At 45.2% G+C, this 15,012-nt stretch overlaps 1 protein-coding gene across 1 annotated transcript in view; it reads left to right on the top strand.

Moving 5' to 3' along the window:
* The first annotated feature begins 2,919 nt into the window (after positions 1 to 2,919).
* The window catches only part of DNM3 (dynamin 3), a 174,833-nt gene continuing 162,740 nt past the window's right edge, over positions 2,920 to 15,012 (top strand). Inside the window, exon 1 of the mRNA XM_059478068.1 lies at positions 2,920 to 3,112. Coding sequence (XP_059334051.1) covers positions 2,967 to 3,112 — 146 coding nt within the window. The 5' untranslated portion in view covers positions 2,920 to 2,966. The remainder of the gene's footprint in view (positions 3,113 to 15,012) is intronic.

The raw sequence follows: 15,012 nt of genomic DNA, 5'->3' as shown, positions 1-15,012 counted from the left end.
AACTTTTATCCCTGCACGGCTCCAAAGCCTGCATTTGGATATTTTCATGATGTGCCTGCTGCCAGTAATCGCAGCTAAATCTCATCTCTGTTGTGTGCCTGAGCTTTTAGCTCAGCCTCAGCGTGCGCTGTGAATTGAACCCGCCGCAGTGACAGGCTGGCACCTCGATGTCCCTCCCCAAATGCCCCTGAGCATCACCTGCTGCCCACCCTGCCGGCTCCAGCTCCTCCTCCCGAGCCTGGCAGAGCTCCTGCCTGTGCCTGGCCATGGCTCAGCCCTTCCCAGTGCTCAGCTGGGGCTCCCAGGGGAGTGGTGCTCTCATGGGCAGCACACATCTCGGGGTTTAGCTGCTCAGAGTGACTCCAAGATGTGTTAAAGTCTCTTTTCCCAGCCTGGCGGTCAAAGAAGGAGTCAGAGCTCTTCATTTCTCAGTTTCAAGGTTGTTTATTGTTTCTTATCTATAAAATTCTTATCTATAAAATTTTTATCTATAAAATTCTTTCTCCTGTCCAGCTGAGGTCCACTCACCAAGACAGTCCAGGCACTCTGCCTCCCCTTGGGGTGGTGTTATATTTTTTATAGTAAAAACCACGTGTGCAATATCTACCATAACTTCCCAATACCTATCACCTATGTTAGACAGTGAGCTTCTACTCTAAACCAATCTAAAAGTGCCAACATCACATCAGAAGGTGGAGGCCAAGAAGAAGAAGGAGAAAGGCTGGACATGCCCAGATTCCTCCATCTTGCCCTCTGAACCCCCATTCTGAGAACCCCAAAAATCTAGTTTTCACACCATGACAAACTAATTATTATTCTACTTATACTGTTGTGGCTTGCAGATCCTCATATAAAGTTGGTAATTTGCTCCATGGGTCATAGTCAAAGTCACAGGGGTCTTGGGCTCTGTGCCAGGGTCTCTGAGCCCCCTGGCAGGGTCCTGGCAATCCAGGACAGCCAGGGGGATGTCCTGAGTTCCAACACACACAGACCTGGCTGAACCGTGCTGCTGGTGTCCAAGTGTCCCAGCACTGGGGTGGCCTTGTCCTCAGGCAGGAACATGTGATAAGTGTTATACAATAATTCGTGCTAAAGGAAATTACAACCACAGCACCTTGTGCTGGACAAATAAAGAATGGAGATTCAAACACCAGGAGGGCACTGTCTCCTGGGATGTATATTTCAAGGGATTTCTTTCTGTCTGACAAGACCCCAGCAGGAGGCATTTGATAGGCATCATCAGAAGTTTATGCCAGGAAGTTTTCACCTGACAGAATTGTCACAGACATATTTTATGAAAAATCCTTTTGTTAGGATTTTTCTCCTGAGAAGCTGAGAAGCCTCAGAGGAAAAGAATAACAATGATTATCTGCTGCTGTGGAATGCAACAGGTGCATCTTTGATTGGCCCATGTGGTTGTTTTTAATTAATGGCAAATCACAGCCCAGCTGGCTTGGACTCTCTGGTCAGTCACAAGATTTTATTATCATTCCATTCCTTTCTATTCCTTTCAAGCCTTCTGATGAGGTCCTTTCTTCTATTCTTTTAGAATAGTTTTAATATATCATTTTCTTTCAATATAATATATATCATAAAATAATAAATCAGCCTTCTGAAACATGGAATCAAGATTCTCATCTCTTCCCTCATCCTGGGACCCCTGCAAACACCACCACACAGGATTTCAGGAATTATCCACTGGTTCCAGGAAACGCAGCAGCGAGAAAAAAAACCAACGATAATATGCTAAAATATGCTAAAGAAGGGCCCCTTCCAGAGCCCAAAGGACTGTATAAAACAGACCCCTTAGAAATTACATTTTGGAGACCCACAGGGACTTTGGTGCAATAGAGACCAAATCCTGAGTCTCCCCAACACTGAGTCGACACGCTTGTGGCTTTTCCCAAATTTATACTTTGATAATTTAATAAATTTCCTTCACTATGAAATTGGAGTATTCATTTATAACAAACAGAATCCCAGAATGGGTCAGGTTGTCAGGGAAGAACACATCTGGTCCAATGTTCCAGCTCAAGCAGGGTCATCCCAGAGCACAGGCACAGGATTGTGTCCAGCTGGCTCTGGGATATCTCCAGTGAGAGAGGCTCCACAGCCTCTCTGGGCAATCTGTGAGAAAGCAATCCCTAACAAGCAAGCTCTAAGTGGTGTCCAGATGGTAGAAAGACAAACTGGATCGTAGAATTGCCTTGTTAAGGTTTAGGGCTTGACATGTTTCAGTGATCTCAGACCTAAGGGGAGGTTACCAAAGGAGAGAAGGGTGTACCACTCTTAGCTGACATAAAGAATGCAGAATTTAGGGGTACAAGGCTATTTGGCAGAACATCCAGGATAAGGAAGAAACTAATTAAAACAACTGAGCAACTGTGCTGAAATCTGGCTGGGTAAGAGGTAATTCTGGCAGGGGCAAATTGTCACCACTGACTCACAGACCAAAACCCCACTAATTTAAGAGAAAGACTGAGCATGCAGACTAATTAGCACTGGAAGCAAGAGGATCATTAACCAACAGAAGACAGAACACTAATTAATAAGCAAACTACATAACTTGTAGCCAATAAACATCAACGCCTCGGTTTGTTAAAATCCACAAAAAGGGAAAACTTCTGCCAGTTGTCGCGCTGCCTTTGTGGAATTGCCACCCAGCCATCTTTCTGCGCAGAACTACAAACAAATCCAACCCCTTGACTCTGAGCGCGGATGGGCCTTTGGCACAACGGGAGGGAAGCGGATTTTGGGAGAATCGCGGGACGATCGTGGGACAATCGCGGGACAACAGCGGGACAAATCGTGGGACAATCCTGGGACCGGCACCGGGACCCGCACCGGAGGGGGCGTGGCCTCCCCGCGGATGCCCCGCCCCCGGGCCCGCGGAGGGCGGGGCGCATGCGCAGTGCGCCGGCCGTTACCTGTCAGCGGCGGCGGGCGGAGGAGGAGGCGGTGGCGGGATGGAGGGGCTCATCCCGCTCGTTAACCGGCTGCAGGATGCCTTCGCGGCGCTGGGCCAGAACTGCCTGCTCGACCTGCCGCAGATCGCGGTGGTGGGCGGGCAGAGCGCCGGCAAGAGCTCCGTGCTGGAGAACTGCGTCTCCAGGTGAGGGGCGGCGGGCACGGCGCCCTCGCGTTCTCCCCCCCGCTCGCCCCGCACGGCCCGCGGCGCGCGCTGCTCCCAACGGCCGCGGCGCGCGCCCCCCTCAGAGCGGCCAGGGCGGGGGGGCGATGTCGGGCGGGGATGGACCAGGAGGGGTTTGGGGACAGTTCGCGGCTCCGAGCCCACCGTGGGTGCTCGGTCCCCACCGAGGATGCTCGGTGTCCCTCTCCCCGCGGTGCCTCGGGGGTGGCGAGGCGGGCCCTGGCCCGGCAGAGCCCGTGATGCGATGTGCGCGATGCGGGGAAGCCGCCGCGGCTCCGCTGCGAGCGCGTTCGTGTGCCCGCTCCGCGTGTGCGTGTGTGTGGGGGTGACCGCTGCCTGAGAGGAACGAGGTGTTTAAAGCCCCAAACCCTAATTTCGGGGCGATGCTGCCTCTGGGCGCCTCATTCCTCCCATCCCATCGCGTATAAATTCGCCCCGTCCCGACGCGCCCGTGGGTATCCGAATCGCGGCGTCATTAAGGTTGGAAGAGACCTCCAAGATCGTTAAGCGCAACATGCGCATCGTTTCTACCAAATCACGGACGGGAAAAGGGGGAGCCTGACGATTCAGGCGGTGCTTTCTGACGGCCAGGCAGTGCCTCTGGAGACATCCCGAGGTAAACACGGGCTTCACGTGCTGCTTGATGAAGTTCCTGCTGGCGTTCTCCTCAAATAGCTGCGGGCTCCTGGAGGGAGGTGGTGCTCCCGCAGCCGAGCTGCGATCCTAGCCCGGATTATGGGGTCGAAATGCTGTTGTGTGTCAGTGATTGAGGGACTTCGATGTGTGGAGATCTTCACCGAAGGTAATATTAAATGCTGTGATACTCCACAACCTGGCCGTGTGCCAGGCTGCAATAGCTCTTGATACCCGGTATAAAAATACTGTATAGTGATTCTTCATCTCTCCTTCAGAACTGTGTTAAATGTCAGTTCTTCCGCTTCGTTCTCCTTGAAGACTGTAGTTAGCTATTGGTGTTGACAGTACTGGCAAGTCTCTCGAGTCTGGAAAACATAAATGAGATCCTCAGAAAGCACAATTGGCTATCAAATTATTACTGTTTTCTTCAAACAAGTCCTTAAAAAGTATTTTGGTAACCTTTTGAGCTATGTGTCCACAAAGCTGTGCGAAGCACATGTGCTGAGGGGAAAAAGCACCTTCATTTTTCAATGGTCAGTGAGGCTATTTTGGTGGCCGAGTGAGGTGGGCTGATGTCGGTCTCTGGATCCAGCTGTGCCGATGGAAGATCATGCTGCTCCCAGATGCTCGTCACTGCTGGGCTGCCCGAGGGATGTGCTCCATCTGATCCGCAGGTGGAGCTGTTCTTTTGAGCCGCCTGGATGTGCCCGGTGGAGCAAAAGGTGAAAAGGAGCAGTTTGTGCTGCTCTGGTCTGTTTGGCCAGGAGGCTGCAACCAGCTGCACGAATGAGCTGTGGGCACTTCTAGCAGGAATTAGGAAGGAGAGCTAAGGGCAGGAACTTTTTTACTCGTGTAGTTATTCACTGTGCAGCCTGCAGACACTTCAGTCTCTTCAGAGAAGAGATTACAGGCCGCTATGAAGCGCCAGAATGTCTCTGTCACATGGGATTTGGAATTTGGATTCTTTCAGCCTGGTTTCAGAGTTCCACATCATTGTTTTATGCAGTAACTTCTTGAGATTCAGCATGAACTGATCTGTAGTACCTCCCTACTTGCAACCTTAGAGCCTGTTGCAAAAATGACATTAAACTGCATTGTTTTAAACCTATTCCACAGGACTTGAGTGAGGATATTTTGCTTGTGCCTTTTCCTTCAGGCTGAGTATGTGTGGTCAGCAGATGTGCCCTGGCTAAGCTGTGAAAACTTGGTTGTGAACACTCAGAACCAGATTAATAAATATCCATGAGCTCAGAAGAGGATTTTGCTTGTTAGATCAGCAGACAAATGGCCTGTGTCTCTTTTTAGTAACCCATAGGATATTCCTGTTTTTATGGGATAATGCAGCTGCTCTCTGCACACAAGTTTGTTTCATCCACATCTGTCTTAATATGGCATGTAGAGGTAGAAAATCTCCCTGTAGAGCCATGCTGCCCTCATTTCTCTTTGTTACTGGTATATTGCCTGACCTGTGGCAACCACAGAGCCAGCTTTAACTGATGGTAACACAGCTTTGAAATTGACATGAAAATAAAACAATCCTTGCAAACTTGCTCTGAAGTTTGACCATTAGGTTCTCATGGCTTTTGTTTAGGTTTTTTTTATTTGGGTTGTTTTGTAGTTGTGGGGTTTTTTTGTTGGTTGTTTTTTTTTTTTTTTTTCTCCACATGAATTGTTATCATGAGTAGATTTTGAACTCAGCCTTCAGTGAGATATTGAAGATCTCTTTTCTTCAGGAGTAGCTGTAATTGGTGTGAGGAAGGCACAACATCCTCCATGGGTGTTGCTACAACCATGATGCTGGTTGTTAACGTGTATTGTCAGTGAAGCTGTGGTGAGGTTGGCAAGGTGTTTTTAACTCTAGGGTCAGGTTGTCATTCCCTGCTCTCTGTAGCCCTACAGCACTGTGGGGGTTTCAGATTCCACAAGACCTCTGGTTGTGCAAGGATTACTTTTTTTTTTGCACTTGGACAGTAGAAACTATTTTCTGACTTGCAGGTGGTATCATGAGTTAGAGCTTCTTTAAGGTTCCTTGGGCTGTGCAGGGTTATCCTCTGCCTCGTTTATGCACTGCCAGCACTTTCCAGAAGGGTTGTGAGGATTCTGGTGGCACAGGGGCGTGGGCTGGGTGCTGCAGAATGAATGACACACATCCATCACTGCCTCAGGCCTGCTCAGGTGCACACAGGATCCTTAATGACCAGCAGCTGGCAGGGAATGTGCTGGGATCAGCTCACATGTGTTCTGCATAGATGGTGCTGTTGAGTGAGGATGGATTCTGCAGGAGTTGTGGGACACCCAGAACTACTTGTCTCCTTGTAGCCAAGCTGGAATAAACGTGTCAGATCTCCCCAAGTGTGCATTGTTGTTTGGATTAGCATCCCCTGAGGAATGTGGAGTTTCCTCTTTGAGTACTGCTCCTCTGTGTGTAGGGAGACAGTTTCCTTTGGTAGGCAGGGACTGTGTGTGAAGGTTTTTCTCCCTGGATTCTGGCTACATTTAGATGCAAACAGAGATTCTGGAGAGCACCTGAGGACAGCAGTCATTTCCATTTATGGGTAAGCCCTTCATGTATTCATAACTGGAGCTCATGGTGTGTGTTTGAGGAAATGAAGTTGTCTGAAGAGCAAATGTTCTTCCCACCTCCTTCTGCTTCTCTCTGTAACAGGAGTAAATGTGCCCAGGAAATGTTGAGGCAGCATTGAAGCAAAGGATCTAATGCAGCCTTGTGGAAGGGGATGGTTGGAGGGTGATTCAAAAGCACAAAGGAGAGTGAAACAACAAATGCCAGAGAATTGCCAGTGGGAGAAGGCACTCAGCCTCTCAGTGCTGTGCTCCTGAGCAGTGCAGGGCCAGGAGCCTGGATGCTGTCTGTGCTTTTCAAACAGGCTTTTGATAAATAATTAGGTTATTTAAAAGAAAACTACTGGCAGGAAGCAATCCCTGTAAACTGTATTTGGAGAGAAAGCACTTTCTATTATTTCATCTGTAGCCAAATGGGTTGTTCAGATAACTGAAGGCACAGACAGCAAGCTGCCTTGTCAGAGCCTCCTTCTTCAGAAATCAGAACCTTGTTTTACCCTTAAAAATAGCAAGAAATTAATAATTAGGTTTCCAACTTGAAGGCTCTTCACTTCCCTTCCTGCCTAATATAATCCAAACTGCATGAGGCCAAGTAATTGTTTTTTAAGAGATGTGAACCCTTGATCGTAAGCCTGTCAGTCACCATCAAACAGGCACTTTCATTTTAAGAGCCCCAGGTCTGATTGTGTAATTCAGCTTTACAGCTTTTTGATCTGAGATGCTTTTGACAATCTTAAGGCCACTGCATGTAAGCAGAGCTATTTATTATGACATATGTAGTGATTATTTCTTTTTGAAATTACTGTTCCTCGTGTGCTCAGCTCATTCTGTTCTGCTTGAGATGGCGGTTGTGAAAAGACTGTGTTGAGTCGTTAGGAAAAGAGAAGGGACTTTAACTCTGGCTGCTAGAGCAGAAAATTTCTCTGAAGAATGTAGACACATATTTAGATTGATGCTTCCTGGGGGAGATGTATTAAGATTGGTGCAGGTATTTTATTCTTTTAGTTACTAGGCATTGACAGAAAAACTTTTTGACAGAAAATCTCCTCTTTTGTGAAGCAGGCAGGAAAAAGCTAAGAAGTCAAGCTGAATACAAACTGAGATGTGTTGCTGTGTACTCTTTTTTAATCTTAAGGATCTTCTGGAAATGAGAGTCAGCCACTCCTTTTCCTGACTAATTAAGACCTAGTACAGCTTGGAGTACACTATTGAGTATATTAGCCTAGTTATCAAAATGGTGTGGTGCAATGAAAGCAGGGATGTTCTGGGTATTTAATTTATTAGAAACAGCAGCAATTGAGACAGTTCATTTGGGTTTCTTCTTGCATTTATACATTGAAAAACAAACTGGCTCTATAGATGGGATACAGATGCCTTAAATGTAACTCCATGGTCAACTTAAAGTTCTTTTTTTCCTTCAAGTCTTGAGAATTGATATATAGAAAGTAATGTGTATTAAAAAACAGACATGCAAAAAATATGCTGTTTTTTCAGCACCACCCCACATGTAATTTTTTCCTCTAAAATTACTTTGAGGATTTGTCTCTTATTTTTTGGCATGTAAATTTTGCCAGTTAAGAAAAGCTGTACTCTGTCATGAGACAGGCATAGTGTAGGGAGCTCTGCCCTTTACTGTGGCATTGAAGTTCAGCATATCAGGCAGTTCAGAGATGCTAAATCAATAAATAACTCCTCACTTTTGTGAATATCTTACTGTGAGAATATCTTACTACAACTTCAGCATGCTGTGTACAACCAGGGTACTGTAGCATTTAGTGAACACAAGTGCAGTATTTGAAGTCTGTGCTCTAGACTTCAGAAAAACTTCAAAACCCTGCAAAAAGCAATGTTCAAAAACCCCAGTCTGGTCTCAAGTGCCTTGTGAGGAATCAGTGCTGCAGATTCAGTGGCAGTTGTTAGTGGGAGTTCAATCCTTCAAGGTACTGCAGGTGGCTGCACTCCTGTGATGGTTTTTAGAGGAGAGCAGACATCTCAGGAGAGGTGTGTGGGTTGGGCTTTTTCTTTTTTTCCCACCATAGGTGTCACTGCAGGCTCCCAGCCAGGTAATAATTAGCATTGACTCCATGATTGCTGAAGGCTGATCAGTTGCTTTATTCTCTATATCATATATTATACTATACTTATTAAGAAGCTCCTAGCCCTTACAGTCTGATACAACTCTGACCTAATTGATCAATCCATCCAAACACCATCCAGGGTCCAATTAAGAAATCACCTTTTGGTAAACAAATCTCCATAACACATTCCACGTGTGCACAACAACAGGTGCAGCAAGTGGAGATAAGAATTGTTTCTCATTCTTTTCTCTGAGCTTCTCACTGCCTTTCCCAGGAAAATGTCTGGGAAAGTTTGTTCTTGCTCTCTGTGGCCAGAGAGCTGCTCTACACACAGGAATCTACTTCACTTGATCCAGACTTGCCTGGTTTTTTATACAGAGGCACTTGTGAAAGTTTCACAGATTGTCTGACTCTCTAGACTCTTGTATAATCTAAATCCTGTTACTCACTGCCTTCAGGAAAGAGCCCACACTTGGGATCTTGTAGTGTTGAAATCAACAAATAACCCACACCTTTCTTGATGGGCATTGCTGCTGATGTTCCAAGCTTATGTCACTTTCCTGTGTAGATGAAAGAGCAAACAAAGATTTCCAGTTTAGATAAACAGATGTTAGCAATGGGATTGTTTGGACATTCACCAGTAAACAGCAGGAGTGATGCTGCCATGGATTGCAGCACAGGCAGGGGAGTGTGGACACTGCTCTCTGCCACTCTTTACTGTGTGACCTCAAACAGCTTTTTAAATATTACCTGTATGTGTATCCACACATGCCTTACCTGGATGTAGAATGTAGATTTTTATTCCTTTATTTTTGCCTTGCTTCTAAAGGAAGATGGTAGCATATAATCTTAAAATCAGTGTGGGATAACTGTGATTGTTGTTATGCATTTCTCTTGTTTGAGTGATGGCTGGTTTGGATTTCTGCGTGGAACCAAAAGTGAGCTTTGGATTCTGCTTTGCACAGCTGAGATGTGCCAGTGTTTGCTCATCCCAAAAAGGCACCAGCAATAGCTTAGTCATTGAGAGACAGATCATGTTTGTGGTTTGCCTTCCCTCAGTTGATCACTGAGCAAATTGATGATGCTCCTCCAAGTATTTATGGGTTTCTCAACAGTGCCTAGATTGCAGGCTTGAGGGGAGAGACTTTTTGCTTTTTCTGGTTTGGTTTTCTTACTGTTTTAGAGGGGGGGTTAAATGTAATAAAGCCTTCCAGTAAATACAGAAATCTGTGAATTCCCCATTTGCTGTGCTTGTGTGTAACAGGCTACTGAGAATCCCTTTAATGCTGTGTGTGTGTGCAGTGTAAACCTGCAGTGTAAATGTGCTGAGAACTGGAAATGAGCATTATTTAACTGTGACCTTGCATCCTCTTCTTCAGCAAGTTGCATGGAGATGAACAAGGCAGCATTATTGAACTAGAGAGGAGCAAAATCCCGTTTAACTGGGTGCTGGGCTTTGATGTGCTGCCAAGCACTGTTGGCTGTGATAGCCTCTGGGGTGTAAAGGAGACTGTAGCTGGAGATAAGAGAGCTTTTCAACCCAAGTGGCTGCTGATAATGTCAGCTTTTATAATTTGTGTGTGCAGGTTAGGCTTTTAATTCAGTGCCTGATTTCTTTGTTCAGGTGTGCAGGGGATGCACTCTGTGATCTCTGAAATACAGATATCAGCCCTCACAGATGAGATCACCAAAGCCAGAGAAACTCGGGCACTTGGTCCCTGGTTTACCCTGTGCACATCCACTCAGTGGTGCCCAGCTCTGGAGCTGCCTGTGTGTAACTCACCTGCAGACAGCACACAGGGCTCTGCGTGGCCAGGATGAGAAGCACTGGGACACATCTCTGCTCTCTGCATGTCAGGGGGAAATGGGCTCTGTTCCAGCCCTGCTCATCAGCTAAGCCAGAAGCTGCTGAAGAAATTTTGGCATAATCCATCAGAGGCAGTGTTGTGCCCTTGTGTGCTCACCTGTTTATTTGTTCAGTGCTAAACAAATGTTGGCAGAAGATCCTCAATGTCTGTCACATCTGGGAGAGAGGCCGAGAAGCTCAGGAATCTGCAGCCTAATGACTTTGGTAGTGTTCTGGGAAGTAGCAGCACAAAACACTCTTTGAGTCAGGCTTCTAATATAAATCTTTCTTGGGGTAATAATTCAGTTTCTGGTGAGCAGAGAGATGGGAGATGATGACTGATATTAAATTGCACTGTTGAGCTAAACAGACTTTACATTGTTCTGAGCAATATGTTAATCTGTACATACCACAGGCTCAGAGAAGGATAAATGGGCAGGTAGAAAAGGATAAAATGGCTGGAGAAGAGAAGCTGTTTGAGAAGCTTGGATCACTTGTTTTGGAAACAATCTCCCTTTCCCCTTCCTTCTGTAGTTGTCTTCCTGTCCATAAATTCATGCTCTTTATACTGCAGTTCTCACTGTGTATATATTACAGAGGGAGTACAGGAATTGAATCCAGATACATTCCAGCTCTGCAAAATGATCTGAAATGGCTTGTACTGTACCAAAAAATATATCAAAAAAGTATCAAAAGCTGTAATTGTACAGTTTGACACCTTGTCTGCTACAAAAGAGAAATGTATTTTCACAATGCTTCTGAAAAGTCCTTGAATTTTGTGCCACAGCTGACTGTGTACTGTGCTACTGTTTAAAAAGTCTGTATTGATGGATCCCAGCTCAGGGCAGTGGGATTTGGGAGGAAGAGCAGCAGATTGTTTTTTCTGGGTTTTTGGAATTCACAATAAAGATTTGTCCTGGCAGAGTATCAAGAGGTGAATTATTTACTAAATGCAATTATTTCTGCAGTAATTAGCTCCATGTCGCTGATATCCCTGGTTTGTTGGGACATGTTGTTTTCTTTCTGATCCTTGCAGTCATATCTTTATCTCTGATTATATTATGGAAGAAAACTTCTTACTCAAATCTTTCTGAAGAAACATTGTTAATTGCATTTGACAGCTGGAAGTGATTGAAAAAAACCCCAAACAGCCAAGGTCTATTTAGAGCACTGACAACAATTTAAAGTGAGTCAAGAATTTTTGTTGTTTGTTTCTTGTGTTGAGATACAGAGTCTTGCTGCATTAGTATTCATCCTGAGAATGGATGGGCTTTTATGCACCAACATCCTATGCAAATGAGTCCTTTCCTAAAAGCAAACATATCTGATTAGGGAGAATAAGTTGTTCTGCAAAGTCCCCTTTATTCTTTTTGACACCAAAATTCTGGGGATTGTTGGGCTTTCTTTGTGTTTTGTGCTTCCTTTCTCCCCTTCCAGCACCGCTTGGAATTGACAGAGAGCACCGTTGGGCAGGAAATAGCAGAAGCTTTTGTGAAATCTTAAAAGGGCCAGAGGAAAAAGGGCATTTTCACCCATGGAAGGAGGATGATGCAGCAGAGGGCTGGCTGCCTGCCAGGGAGGACAGATGCACCGTGCATACCGTGCCTTGCCCACGAGCCTGCACATTGGCAGCTCCCCCTCTGCTCAGCCAGCCCTGCTCAGCACAGAGCACTCTTCATCTCACACCCTGGCCTTTGCAAGTCTGCAGTCCTGTAAGCATTGATGAGATTTTAAAACTTTCTGTCATGTGAAAGACATTTTCTTGTGAGTGCATTTTCTTTCCTTTGGCCAGTGAACAGTCTTGCCTTTTTCTATGTGGGGTACTGGCACTGCTGTCAAAATGCAGCCTTAGATTGCTCTAAGGAGGTCTGTGCCTTCCTAGACTTGAGTTCAAATGTCCCCTACTTTGGAGAACCTGTTGATTCCAGTTTTGTTTAATAGAAGACTTCACCATTGGGACCAGAGTAATTTTTGGCACTGATTTTCTCATAGCCCTGATGTCTAATGGGGGATCTCCCCCATGATGTCTAATGGGAGAGATGTAATAACTTCTGTCATCTTGTTGGGCAGAAATGCTGCTGTACTTACAGAAAGCATCTTCCAGATCCAAGAGAAGTACAATGACAGGGATTTGTGAGCCTGCTCTCTCCCCAGTCTTCTGCATGAGGAGGAATCTCAAGCTTTGCTTTCTCACCTGAGTGCTGCCTATTGAGCATACTTGTTATGGAGCTCCCCAGTTAGGGTGACTGGAATCCCCTGCCAGTTTTTCAAGGACTTTTCAAAAATACCTTTTTTGTCACATTTAGAATCAACACTCTCATATTCCCACAGCTGGGTCTTTTTGAGTAGACTTTTTTTAACATTGCCTTCTGGGATTTTTATAGTTGGTCTCAATTCCAATAAAGGAGTGGAGGGAAAAGGGACCCAAAGAGACATTTTAGGCTGCTAGCTGTAGTGCTGTGTAAGATTTTCAACACTTTATTTTTTAGTTTTCTTTAATTCAGCCTGTGTTCTTACTTGAAAGTGATGGATAGGATAACTGGGGTGTCTCTGCTTTGCTGTTGAGGTCCAGTAGTTCAGCAGTGGTGGTGAAGGACATTGATGGGTTGGAAAATGGCTTCTCAAAACCACCAAGTTTATGTACCCTGCTTGAGAGGAGGAGGAGCTGACAGCCCTAAGGTGTCTGGATACTCTGTTTTATTTGCCCTAAAGCCCTGCACACACTGCATGGGCTGAAAGTGTGGTTACCGTGCTTGATTGAGCAGGTTAATTAAAATGATCCATCATTAGAAGGAAGATTTACCTTGAAAGAATGGCTGCTGCAAACTGAGACCAAACATGAACTAAACACCAGCCATCTATGCTGTGTGGCTTCCAAAAAAACACTGGAAAGATCAGCACAGAGCTTCAGGAGCTGATACATCTGAGATCACTAAAAATCCACAGCCTCTAAAATGCATTTAGCATGCCTGGGAGGCCTAATTAAGATCAGTATCACGGTCTTCAATAAAGCAGATTAATTGTCTTGTACACCTTCCTGTTAGGCCATTGAACAAAGCTCTGGGAGACCCCTGACTGACAAACATTGTGCCAAACAAAAACCCGTTTACTCTTCTGGAATTAATGAAAGGAGGTGAGGAATCAAGTGGTGACTGACAGTGAGAACTGGTGCCTGCACTTGGAGCTGAGGAGGAACAACCTGCATGGCCAAATCTCAGTGTCCTGTGGAAACACTTCTGTGTTACTGAATTAAAAAGGCACGTGGTTGAGAACATCAAAGCACAACTGAGCAGTGCCTTTGAGCCTTCTTGTGAACTTTGTACTGGCACTTGAAGGGTGGTGTGTCTTGTGCTGGTGATGACAAATCTCATGGACTTAATTCCTAAGAAAGCCTCTGTGTAAATGCAAAGTACACTTCCCATCTCTTGGACATACCTTGCTCTGTAATGAATGGAAAGTGAGTGAAGGATCTGCTGCTGGATCCTGGTGGGGTTGGTGAGCACAGGAGCAGGTGAGATAGAGTGAGCACATCTGCAGATGTAAATTTTTACCATTAAGACTTCTCCTGTTGCAAGTTACCTGGGTGGGGTTTATGGGGTTTTTAAAAACCTGATGAAAGAAGTTAGAAATGTTTCATGCCTCCCATCCTCAGGCTTACACTGGACCATGGATTTTCCTGTTTGTGGAGCTTTTCAGCACTTTGCTCTGAGGCTAACTATGAGAAATGGAAGCAAAATAAAAGCTTTTTGAGTACCTCTGTGTGTTTTGCACAGCACTTGGAGATGCTGTATGGACATGTGTCAGTGTTGCTGTGAAACTGTGTGGTCTCTTGCATAAGGCACGGTCATTCAGCTGCTAATGTGGGCCACAAGTGCTCCTGGTGTGCCAGGCTGGAGTTGTGTAAAACAATAAACACTGCTGGAAAAAGGCCCAGGAAAACTTTTGACTTTGGACACAATTGCTTCCTATTGCAATTAAAGCTGTGTTGCATTCCTTGGCAAAACTTGGGCATAAAAGCCTGTGGGGAGTGCTACCAATGCACTGTTGTTTTATTAGCTGCTGCTGGATCAGGGCCTTTCTGCATTTGGGGGTGGTTTGGGGCCTTGGGATGGACTTTGTGTAAGTGGGAGAGCTCTTGTGCCATTGCTGGTGTTGTCTGAAAGAGATGGGTCATCTCTGCTTCTTGTGAGAAACTCTGGTTTTTGTCCTGAGCCTGGCACCTTTCTGTGCTTGGTGAGAAATGTGGAGCCTTTTTCTTTTGAGGCAATTGTGATTTTCTAAACAATTCATCACTATCAATTAGAATTGTTCATAACTCTTTAATTAATGCAGTTACTGTGTAATCATTGACTTTTATCTTGGTTATTTGATTTCCTGGATTCCCCCTATGTTTTGTATGAATTAATTATGTTGGTATTGATGTAAATTAGTTTATCCTGTGTGATACTGACCATGTAACTGATCTAAGCACTGAACATTTCTCAGCCCTATACTGGCAAAGAAGAGCAAATGTAAGTTATTCTTTTGAAACTACAATAAGTTTTAAACAGTGATGCATCATCACTTTTCACTCAAACTGGGGATTCTTCTGTTTCATTTCATATTTTCTTTTTGTTTTTTTAAACATAATAAATACTGTTAGTGTGCTGAAGATCTAAATGGAGACTCTCCATGGAAATCCCCTGGAAGAAGTTATGTTTATTTGTTTATGTGTTTTCCTG

The sequence above is a fragment of the Ammospiza nelsoni genome, chromosome 9 (genome assembly GCF_027579445.1).
Source record: "Ammospiza nelsoni isolate bAmmNel1 chromosome 9, bAmmNel1.pri, whole genome shotgun sequence".
Taxonomy (NCBI): Eukaryota; Metazoa; Chordata; class Aves; order Passeriformes; family Passerellidae; genus Ammospiza; species Ammospiza nelsoni.
The sequence above is the reverse complement of the archived record's forward strand: the minus strand, read 5'-3'. Positions and strand labels throughout refer to the sequence as shown.